The sequence below is a fragment of the Synchiropus splendidus genome, chromosome 11 (assembly GCF_027744825.2).
Source record: "Synchiropus splendidus isolate RoL2022-P1 chromosome 11, RoL_Sspl_1.0, whole genome shotgun sequence".
Lineage (NCBI taxonomy): Eukaryota > Metazoa > Chordata > Actinopteri > Syngnathiformes > Callionymidae > Synchiropus > Synchiropus splendidus.
Genome location: NC_071344.1, coordinates 9,311,510 through 9,323,974, shown reverse-complemented (window position 1 = coordinate 9,323,974; position 12,465 = coordinate 9,311,510). Strand labels below are relative to the sequence as shown.

Here is a 12,465-nt window from a genome sequence, read left to right as displayed (position 1 = left end):
ATCATCAGGTGAGTATTGGCAGAGTTTCTGTCTATGTTATTAGAAACAGCATGAGTTCTGATGTAATCTACCTGCAATGGAACAGCTCTCACAGAAAGACATTGTCATATTGCATATTGTTTCATAAGCTGAACATTCTCCAGAAGTAGCATGGCAAACATAGTACATAATGATCACATGCCTCGGCCAGAGCGTTTTTCCCAATGTAGCGGCCACCTGTTTCTCAAATGTATTCAGTGACTGTCATCCGTGAAATACAGAGGAGCGTTCAGGTTACCACTGACGTCTTAGCCTCTCACACATCTGGTGGAGAAGAGGCCGTGTAACCCAGAAAATCATCATTACTCTGGTCCGTCTCCTCGCAGTCCACATGAAGCACTGTCAGAGTCACAGGAAAAAGGCGGTGAGCTGTCTGCCTCACCTGCTGCAGTGGCTGTGTCAAGTGCTGCTTCCCTAAATAGCAAACAGAGCTTCGTAGAAGTTAACAACCCTGCATCGACTTCAGTTGGAACCTCTGTTGAAGTTGTCTACCATTTGTGGTGTAAACGTTCATTTAGCTTTGACCCATCAAATTCATCCAAATTATCCATAACTCACAAATGATGATTTTCATTTGTAGTCTACAGATTTATTCTTGGATTAATTTCCATTGATTCATGACAGACAAAAATAACAGACGCAAATAACACTGTCTTGTTTGCGATGGTGACAGATGGGTTAGACAGATGGGTTAGACAAGAAGCCCCTCGGTCGATGATGTTTGCGGATGACATTGTGATCTGTGGTGAGAGCAGGGAGCAAGTGGAAAACAAGCTAGAGAGGTGGAGGTTTGCCTTAGGAAGGAGAGGAATGAAGGTTAGCCGCAGTAAGACGGAATACATGTGTGTGAATGAGAGGGACCCAAGTGAATTGGTGAAGTTACAGGGTGTAGTGATAAAGAAGGTGGGGGGTTTTAAGGCTCAACTGTCCAGGGCCATGGAGAGTGTGAGAAAGAGGTGAAGAAGCGGGTGCAGGCAGGGTGGAATCATTGGAGAGAAGTGTCAGGTGTGATGTGTGACAAAAGGGTGTCGGCGAGGATGAAAGGGAAAGTGTCCAAAAGGGTGGTGAGGCCAGCAATGTTGTATGGTTTGGATACAGTGGCACTGAGGAAAAGACAGGAGGCAGAGCTGGAGGTAGCAGAGATGAAGATGCTGAGCTTCTCTGTGGGAGTGAGCAGGATGGATAGGATCAGGAAGAGGAAGAGGGTGAGATGGAAGAATATGATCCGCTGTGGTGACCCCTGAAGGGAGAAGCCGAAAGAAAAAGAAGAAGAAGAAGAGGAAGCTTTTTTCACAGGTAAGAGTGACGTCGCAACAGAAGCTTCGATGAAGAAAGAGACTAAATGAGAATTGACTACCGGACCGACAATTTAAGATCAAAAAAATGTTCTGTGCTCTTCACTTTTCAGGGCAGTGAAGGGTTCGCTCATCACTGGAGCGCTTTCACTCTGATGTTTAACATGATGTGTCCAGATTAATTCATGACAAAACTTTTTCAGTCCAAATTTATTCATGCTGCGTCTCAGACAGATACAGCTTTCTCTTGCTGTTGAATTAAGTGTCAGATAGGTGAGATTATTTCGACAAATTCTCAAAATCAACATTCAAATAAATTGTGACTCTTCCACACAATGTTTATTGGGGAAAGAGAAACATGTGTAAGAGATACCTGTGGCAGATATTGACTAAAAAAAGGTCTGCAGAGTCAAAACAAGAGCTCTGATATCCACATGGTTAGTTGCATCATGTGGTGAAATAAAAGTCCAAGCAGTCCATCCAGACAGTCCATGCACCTTTTATCCTGGATGGGATGATTGGAGGGAGGGAGCTAATCCTGTCTGACATTCGGCCACAGGCAGGTTTAACCTCAGAGGATCTGCTGCCTTCAAGCTTCTCACCACCGATTCAACCTGGCCAAGAGTCGGCAGAGCAGGAGCATGGTGGGAAAAACAGACTCTCAGTGACTTGTGTCTTGTAACAGAGAGGAACACGGCATTCATAAATACACTGCCAATCCTCTTCAAACATTCTTGTCAATGTTTTGGCTGTTTTAAGAACTACCCAAAGATCATTTGAACTCCACCCTGAAGCCTGATTTTAATTTGAAGTATCATGAGAGCTTCGCTTTGGGCGATCAATGATAAATCCTTCACATAGATGGACATCATATCCGTCCAATACAACTACAACTTTTGCAATGTCCACGTAGTTTCCTCACCAACTAAATCCTTGACTAGTTTCATTGCAAGATGTTGTGAAAGCTCTTCAATGAGACTGACGCGAGTCTGAGAGTTCCCAGTTCTCACAAAGAGGGATTGTTATTGGACTAATTCCTTGTCACTGCTGTTTGCATACAAAGCGGGTGCATATGGTTGTATCCATGATCCACTTAAAACCCAACTGCAAGCTTTCCTGCTGCAGGGCTTCTCTCAGATGCTAGACACAGAGAAAAGAAGCAGCAGAGTGAGGGATTAGTTGAAATATTACCTCGTAGGATTATGACCAGGCTGCATTTTTTTGTAGTGATGCTGGAAATCGAGATGTTATATTGACGTGACGTTACAAATTCTTTTATGTATATTTTATGTAAGATTGGTATATATATATATATATATATATATATATGTATATATATATATTTCCACTTGTGCCTCTAGAAGAATTGGTTTTTCATGCTCACTCTCAACCATATATATATATATATATATATATATGAGAGTGAGACAAGTAACATCCAACTCACGTACTTACGATCATGCCCAGCAGATGCTTATTTTTTTTTTTTTTTTGTTCAATGTCTGGCACCGCAGCACATAGCAGCCCGGCGTCGCGTACGACAGTTACGGCAGCACAGTATCCCAGCATCTCACTCTCACACAGCCATCTACCACTACAGTTGTACCTATAACCCTCACGTTGGTGATTTTGAATGGCATTCCACTTACATCCAATCCAACTTACGACCGGTCGGAACCGATCCTGATACTTGTACTATGTTTGTGTTTGGATAATCATTGTCCTCTCTATACAATGCCACCAAACCCACAACCAGAGTCTTGGGTTTAGGTGTTCTCGACCTCAACACTCATGCTAAAAACAGTATCCACAGTTGTGATTTAAGATGAGCCGAGATTCCTGTCACACGTATTGTTTGAAATATTTCTTCAAAATGTTTTGTTGATTTTCAGTGGTATGTTGTGGATGTGGTACTGCTTTAGTGGGTTTACTTTTTATTTCAGGCCTCAATAATGCTGAATATTATTCTGCCTTATTTTCGTCCAGGATGAATCCATAATTATGCAAACTACTTGGGTGGATTGCTCAATGTCTGAATTGATGTGTTCATTTGAGGGTTGGGAAAAATAAATAAATAAAAATAATGTTTAATATCCGACACAAGAATGAACAAATTGAAGTCAAATCTTTACACACACACTTAAATTGAAGAAAGTGCTCCACTGATGTGCAAACTCCTAAAGTGCGCAGAACATGTTGAGGTTTTTCAAACTGAAATATTTGCTTCATCGTGGATGTTGTGGTCTTGACGTCACATTGTATAATGTGGTGGAGTATTGGCGTACTGAGGTTCCCTGTCAAGAAACCAGGTCATTGTGATCATGAGTTCAATATGACAGGTCATGTTGACTCCTTCACTTCAGTACTTTCTCCTCAGTACACCGTTCTCATGCTGAAATAGCAAAACAATAGTCCTCAGAAAACAACCAAATTGATGCCACAGAGTCACTCTTTGATTTTGAAAATCAGCAAACTCAGAATGGTGGTCAAAACTTGGGAAAATGTCGACTGACAGTGAATCAGATTAATGGACTTTATCCCAGTAAATCTAGTGAATTGTTAGCCCTGTTTATGACACAGACTGGTGCTTCAGTTTTCTTATGGAAATACACAGCAGCACGCGCTCTGTGACTTTGTTTAACCTTAAATAGGATAAAACCAGAGACAGTACCTGATGTAGATGTCACTGAGGAGCCTAAATTCATCATGATTTAATAACAATGTGAAGCTGTGAAGGCACTAAAAGCTAATGTGTTTTTGCAAGCAAAAAACAATGCTTGAAATACTGAACATTTCTTCATATATTCAGGTGCAGTAAATCGACACATTTGCATCAAGCCTCGCTGCACTACCATGACTGGAAGAAATATTTGCATCACATCTGTGTGTCTGTTGCCGCAGCTGACATTCGGAGTGTTTGCATCCATAATGGCGTGTGTGGTAAGCACTTTCCTCTGTTTACACTCATACATTTTCAGGTGACATGTGTAGCATTATCTCATTAATACATCAGTGTCAGAATAAACCGATATTTTCCCCATGGCTGCTATTTCTTCATCCGGCAGTCACTCACCACCGGGCCACCTGCGGGAATATGTCCTGTGTTGTCTCATGTTTATTTTAAACAAGCCAGCGTGTGAGGCTCCACAAATAGTCATCAGTATTGAGACTGACAGGTCCAATATTAGAGGCCTCCATTTTGTTCTGCAGAGACTCAGCTAGTCTTAAAGATAGGTCTGTTTTCAGTTGTTTTATACTTGGTACCGATACCCACACAAGAATTGTCTCTCTGTCGTTGGAGGTTGTAAGGAGTCTGCCATGTCTTTTGTCTTTTGCAGGACATCAACTAAATGTGAGTCTTCTCTATGACTGACATTACCATGGTGATTTTTCTGTCCTCAACCACCAGCTCTAGAGGCGCTAGTTTAATCCCATCGATGGATCCATTTCTTTAGTTTCTTCAGTCTGTTGGCATCCTTCATTGCAATGCCTGGACCTTAGTACGGTGGCCCCTGAAGGGCAAATGACAGTCACAAAAGAAGAGTACAACTACAAACCAAAAAGCACATTTACCAAAACGGAATCGCAGTTACAAAATAAAAATCGCAAACTCCAAAACGAAAATGCATTTGCGAAAACAGAATTGCAATTACAAAAACAGAATCACAATTCCAAAATCAAAATCGCAAACTCCAAAACGAAAATATATTTGCGAAAACAGAATCGCAATCTCCAATACAGAAACACAATCACGATAACGGAATCGCAATAACTTCGATGCAAACCGTAGGAAGTTGGGAACCTGCTACAAAGTCTGTTATTGCTAGGACAACTTGCGCAACAACAGTCGCGATTCCGTTTTTGTAAATTTGCTTTTTGGCTTGTGGTTGGACTTTTCTTTCTTTTGTCTTTTGCCGTTCTGGGCCACCGTACCTTCGCACATTAGAAAGACGGTGCTTGTAAAACGCATGAAGCAACTGTCTGTCTCAGGATGGAGGGCCGACTCATGCGCTTCCTATTTCTAAACTTTTACTTCTTTATTGTGGCCGCTAATTTTCAATTCCGTGCATCCTTAAAACGAGCTGTTTACTGTTTATCACCGCCTGGTACAACAGCGCCACCTCCAGGGACAAGAGCAGACTGCAGCGCATCGTACGTTCTGCTGAGAAGGTGATGGGTTGCAGCCTGCCCCCTCTTCAGGACCTGTATGCCTCTAGGACCCAGAGACGTGCAGGTGGGATCAGAGCCAACCCTTCTCACCCTGGACATGGACTGTTTGTTCCTCTTCCCTCTGGCAGGAGGCTACGGTCCATCCAGACCAGAACCTCCCGTCACAGGAACAGCTTCTTCCCCTCGGCCGTCAGTTGAATTTATGAACAGCCTTGTTGTTTGTGGGTTATTTTTATTTTTATTTTTTATAACAGCACTTTATTTCGAAGCACTTCCCTTGTAGGTGGGACCCCCACTGACCATGGCAATAAATTCTATTCAGATTCTGATTCTGATTATTTTGTGCTTGGAGTCATACCAAGAGAGCTTGTGACTTCAGAACAGTTCCCTCTTTACCTTGGATTAAACTAAGAGACAAGTGAATGGATCGGAAAATTGGATCATCCAACAAATATTTGACATGTTTTCGGGGTGAGAACAAAACATGGGGCCATTCATGTTGTTAATATTCATAAAGCGAATCCATTAAAGTTGGAAGGTAATTCTCCTGGGAAGCGATTTGATGTGGCTGGTAAAGCGAGGCCTATTGATTGGAGGGCTCTGGTTAGCGCTGGAAACACATCGGTTTTAATTCTGGCACCATTGACATTCAAGCCCAGATGAGGGCTCGTGCTGATTCTCCCTGGGGGAAAGAGCAAGGCCATGTTTGGCCATGACGACCAGTGCTTTATCAAATCCATATCAGTGCTTCTGCTGCTTGCGTTATCATCACTCAGTGAAATGACCAACACTAGTCATCTGTAACCATCAAACAAGCCGCACCTGGAAAACCCGGGACCACAATGAATGTCTCATGGAGTCATTTGTAGTCCACTTTCTATTGGAAGATTAAAACACACATCCGTCAAGCTTTTTTCCCCTCATTCCCTGCGACAGAAGGCGCTGTTTGTTCAAGCCGTCACACACTTGGGATCTAATATGTAATGAAAGTTTCTTCTCAGCATCGTGGTTCCAAGCCAAGGGCCTGTTTTATTGGAATCCATCAGTCATCCCACGTCCTCTCACCATTATACGTCCTGTTGAGACATAAAGTTTCTTCCGGAATAAAAAGAGGATTGCACATGTAGAAATATATGGTTTGCTTTGTATGTGTCAGTTATGGTCTGTGGAAACATGGTCACATGGTGAGAAGCGATTACGTTGAAATCACTGGGCCCAAACTGTCATAACATATCTGTGGGGAAGTTATTAAAATAAATATAGATCTGGTCATGATTTAGAGAAGTACAGGTTAAGTTCAGATTCGCTCCCAATGTTGACACCGGAGTCAGCTTTTCCCATTGCATGTTGACGTCATGTAAAGCCTGTGCAATGGCGCCACAAAATCTCAGTCAATTCAAGTCATTTATTCAGGTCAGACTTGTCTTTTCACTACTTGGCATCTCACATTACTTGCTGTGTCACATCACTACCTGTGAGGTGAGAAAAGGTTTTTGATACTTTCTTGTCTTGCTGTTCAACCAGTCACCCTCTTCTCTCAGCGAGTTCGACCTGACAACTCTTTGGTCAAAAGCAGTTCATCATTTCACAGATTTTATTTAATATAACTTCACTAAAAAAGTCTAAACTGAATGTCATATTACAGATTTCTAGAGGATATCTAGAGCAAATCTGCGAAACGTATCACTTGTACTTCTTCCTCACGACTCCTCCTCATAACATACACCCGCTTTGTGTTCCTTCCATTTTCACTTTAACAATCGTAGGCCAGGATATCAACCTGCCTAAAAAGTGATCACATTTTCTCTGAACTTTAAAAAGCATTAAGTGTATCTCACACAATAAATAACTTGTCACACCAGTTTGGCCCCGAGGTCTTCAGCGTCACAGTCAGATTATGGAGTATAATACTGCTCCAACTCTTATTTGTGAGTTGGGTAGAAAGCAACCGGGAAGTGAGCAACATGTTTATTTCGATCTGTTTGTTTACTTTTTTTCCCTCCCAAGCCCATGTTTTTCAGCCGTACCTGCAACAGAAAGCATTTTTTTTTCTGGAGAAAAGCCTGTTGTGATTAGAACAAGCAGCAACGTTAGACTGAAAGAGGCGGCTGATGGAGTCGAAATAAAAACAGAATAAACACAGAGACTTCATATTAACCAGGGAATCCAGAATGGCTGATTAGAGTGGCAGACAAAGGGACAGTGGACTTCAGCTGCTGCCAGTCGCCATTGTCATGAGCAGTGGAACGGCAAACCCCTTTCAAACTCATTAGTTGATAAAACAACCCTCAGATTTCCCATTAAAAAACTCATTCGTCCTCCCCCCTCACTCCTCCGCACACGTTTCCACACCTTCCCAGCCACCGCTCAGGAAGCTGCGGCCGCTGTTATGTAACTCTCAGTCCCGACGTGTCCGAGCCGACGTTCATTATGCAAACACGGTCCGTGAAGTAGTAGCCTTGAAAATCCTGTCGCAGGTTCGCAGCTCCCGATTTGAACCCCTAACTGCTTACAAATTGCATTATAGTAAATCTGATTTCAGGGTCCTCCCACCCTGTTTCTCCGTGGAATCCGAGCTGATGAAGCTATTAAACCACTGTAATAGAAAAGTAATTGTGTCTCGTTCAGGTTACCTGTGGTTGGCGAAGCGAAAGCAAGCCTCACATCATGGAGAGTTGGTTTAGCAAATAAGTAAGGGACCTGCCAAAGGAAGCTGCCCACTCGAAACCAAATGTTTTCACATGAATAAATCTAACCCACGAGTAGTCATTCTGTCACAACAGTGTACGTCAGGAAAGACATTTAAAAGACGAGGAAATGGCTTGTTTTTCTTGTCAGAATAATATTTTATTTAAATTCAGACAAAAGAAAAACATAGTTGTGCTTTGTGCGGTTAAATGAAACAGCTTTTTTATGTACAATTTATACACTGTTATTTATAATCCAGATACAGGTTGCTAAATTTGACAACATACTGAATGTTCACAAATACCCAAGAGCCCCAGTCCTTCCTTTCACCCCCCCCCCCCCGCAAATATACCCTTTTGATAAACCAATGTTGTAAAAAAAAAAAAGAAAAAAAAATTGTTTCAATTGTAATTTTCAAAAACATTCATTCAAATTCAAGTCAGTATGTCACTGTAAGTCAGGGTCGACCTCACTGGACTCGCAGCGGAGTCAAGTGACAGGTCATGAACCAACCAGATGTTTTCCGGACAAACCAGACCGAGATAGACACGAGCGAGCAGTCGAAAAACAACAACCTGAACACGCAGCTTTAACTCGTCCTTCAGGCTAAGTCACGCGAGATCCTGAAGACGCACCTGAGCACAAGTTTATCCCGATGTTTCTGACGAAGCACAAGCGCTTCTGACCCATTTTGTCACCATCCATCAAATCCAATAACGTCTTCACGTAAGTGAGGAGCGATTTACAAGTTTGCATGGATGTCCTCATGTCGTAGCACTTTATAGGTGATCCAGTAGAAGATGTTGAATATCAGGAAGCTCAGAGGAAAAACAGCTCTTGATATGGTGTCAATGCGTTTGGCCCGGTCCACAAACCGCTTGTGAAGAACTTCCCCGTCACAGGCAGAGACGGGAGGAGGCGGAGGGGTGAAAACGGTGGACCCCTCCACTGTGGCAACATCCTTGTTCTGCAGGCAATGACCCAGTCCATAACCGCGGAAGTAAAAACCCCTGCTTTCTCTAACCAGCTCCTCTTCCTGTGAAGTCAAGCAGATGGAAAACACACTGTCAGAATTCACTTCTAAGCTTTACACGTTCTCTCTCTGGCTCTCTGACGCATCGGGGGTACGGCACAAAAGGTCAGGGAGACACAATAGACCGGACGCATGTCTGAAACCCTGTGTGAGCGAGACAGTACCCTGTTTCATTTCTCTGTTTTGCTAGTGAGAGAGACAGACAAGAGGCGCTTCTCAGGTTCTCTAACACTTCACTGAACGCTCTTTTTCCCCTGACAATCCAGACCTGAATATTATTTGCTCCTACCTGACCTGAATGAACAATTGGAAGGGCCATTATAGGTGGCAGGTCGCCCGTTCTAGGACGATAGACGACAGAAAAAGAAAGTGTATCACAGTTATCAGCAGAATCCGCACAGACACAACATAGACCAGAGGCGGGCAAAGTACGGCCCGTGGGCCACATGTGACCCTCTGCCTAGGGGCACTTGAGGAGAACTCTTTCTATCTGGGGTACGACACTGCTCCCACATGAACTGGACGATGTTCACCACTGTCTGGGTAAGTACATGGCACTTTGACTTGCACCCTTGTATTGTGTTAAGGCCAGCTGCCCGTCTGCCGGACAGCTGAATAATAGCTGTTTGAGCTTCATTGAAGTTGGGCGGAGCATCTAGCTCCTGGCTGACTGGAACCTGTGGGAGTGGCAGGAGTGTCGTTGATGGAGGATGAGCGATTGAGCACAGTGTCAAAGTGTTAAAGAAGGGGGGAGGACCTTGACAGCTGACGTCACATGGCGTCAACGTACTGTATTGACAGGTGTCAGGTGGATTTTGCATCCAATGTTGAAGCAGAAGTCGGCCTCCCACGTTCCGTTCAGTATTCGCTTTACAGTTTTTTTTTGGTAGACACAAGGCTGTTACTTGATGAAGCAAGTATCCTTAGAAGTTGTGGAGAACAAAGCATGTATTTTTAATCTTCTCTGACACGATTTTGAATCAAGAAATTAACCTCCATCATTTCGTCCTTCCACTGAATGACAAGCCTTTCAAAATTCCTCTTAACAGAAAGTCATGATCTCGATACCTTACAGCCAAAAAAAAACCATGATGAATGGCAGGGACGTTGCCATCTGACAGTGGATGAGACACGGCTCCCACCCTCAGCTTTAAATATTAATAGACATGTAGCTTAACTGTGACAGCCGTCCGACACGTTGAGAGAACCATTTTAGAAAGGGAAACTGAAAATGTTGGATCTCAATTTGATGATTAGTTACTTTATAGGTCATCTCCCTGTTTTTCACTTCTGCTGATCTTAGCTGAGGTCTGCACTTTTGACGATGACCTGCGATTTTAATATAGCTTGCTTTGACATTGCACAATGATCTCACTGTCAATGACACTGAGGACTGTGGCAAAAATTTGACCCAGAACAACTTGGTGCACACCGGCCCACAACAATCAGCTGCTTTACCAGCTCAACCCACTGAAGAACATATAAACATGCAATACATTCATGTTGAATAAATAATTCATGGCTGCATGTTTGCTTGTTACTGATCAGATTGGTTGAAAGGTAGAAATGGTCACACACGCAGAGCTTCAATTTGGGATGTATTACACAGGACTTCTCCCTAGATGGGTCTGTTTGCCTCATGACTTTAAGACAGTGTCTGTAGTTTTATGGAATGACACCAAAGGCAACCTTCAGTTGCATGTTGACGCACACGGTTTTCAATTGAAGCACATTCTGCCTTCCACGACATATTCTATACTATTTTCTGCCCCTCAAACTATGTGTGTTTCAATCTCGATGATTCCTGCATCCACTTCATATTGTCAACATATACAGTAGTACCTCGGTTTTCGAACATCTCGGACTTCAAACAAATCAGAGTTCGAACAAAAATTTTGTGATTTTTTTGCCTCGGATTTCGAATGAAAATCCAGAACTCGAATGCTCCTGAAAAAAGCCGGAAAAAACATAACATGCACGGACTGATCAGCTGACCCACGACGCGCTTTGTTATTGTGTATAACGCAGCCTCTGTATACAGACGTGTCCCGTTAGCTACATTTACTGATTGTTTTTTCTTCATATTGAGGTGTAAAACCTTTCCTGTCTCTGCACTGGACCGTGGTAGAGTGCTCGCTCTCCACACCTCCGAGGCTGGAGCCCGCACTCCAGGGTTTGATGTCCTGTTGTGGGCTGGAGCTGGGACAGGGATGAGGCGAGTCTGGGACAGAGCGTTACTTGGTTTATGACTTTGTCACAGCCAAACTGCACAGAAGCGCACATTCAGAGCTGGACACGCACCGGGCACCTCTTCACTTCTGGAGAGACGTCACTCACTCGGCAACCCCTCCCACATGCAGCGGCCACACACATAGAGGAACAGCGCACCTGCAGCAGACACTCTACATTCACTCCTACAAAAGACTATTTTAAGGCTTGGAACGCATTATTTCTTTTTGCTGTAATGGGAAAAATTTATTCAGATTTCGAACAAATCGCTTCTCGAACGGCTGTCTGGAACGGATTGTGGTCGAGAACCGAGGAGAACTGAAAACGTTTTTCTCTCTCCCTTGGATAATGCAGTAATTGCAAGTCATACACGTACATATCAACAAAAACAAGGGTAAACCTCTGCTACTCTGGGAAGAATCCAACTCCGGTGTTGGGGCCACTTCTGTCATGAAAGGGCCAGTCCACCTCTGACTGACATTCTAATTTCCACGTGACAAACTCCAGCCCAATGGTAATTTTATGTGGCTCACAACAGCTTTGCAAAAATTGTTTGCTTAAAATGACATTCAACGTGCACTAAATAGATCATCATATTCTATGGTGATATTGTGACTCACAAACGCTTCGGTTTTGGGGGTTTGAGTCAGTTGTGAATGAGAATTATTTAAGCACAGAGATGTTTTATTCTGTTTGGCTTCCTGTTAAAGGAATGCTTTCCAGGATCAACATGTACCTGTGCTTTCATTGCAGAAGCCTCAGCAATGCCAATAGGAACATATTGGCACAAATCCACTTGTGTTTTCATCTTGAAAATATTTTGGCAAAACAAAAATTGGGAAATTACTTAATGCAAAACTCGTGTGTTGCTTTGTTCCACAGTCCAGCTCAAACAACTTTCGTGAAGAAGAGCTTTAGATAAGAGAAGGAAAAGCATTAGGCAGGATTCCGACATGATAAAAATAGCATCACAACTTTAAGGACAAATGGTGAGTGGAAAATATTAGGTTT

General features: G+C 43.0%; 1 protein-coding gene across 1 annotated transcript in view; it reads right to left on the bottom strand.

Annotated features, from left to right (window-relative positions):
* Positions 1-8,552: 8,552 nt before the first annotated feature.
* The window catches only part of glra4a (glycine receptor, alpha 4a), a 43,071-nt gene continuing 39,158 nt past the window's right edge, over positions 8,553-12,465 (bottom strand). The window contains exon 9 of the mRNA XM_053879173.1: positions 8,553-9,228. Coding sequence (XP_053735148.1) covers positions 8,935-9,228 — 294 coding nt within the window. The 3' untranslated portion in view covers positions 8,553-8,934. The remainder of the gene's footprint in view (positions 9,229-12,465) is intronic.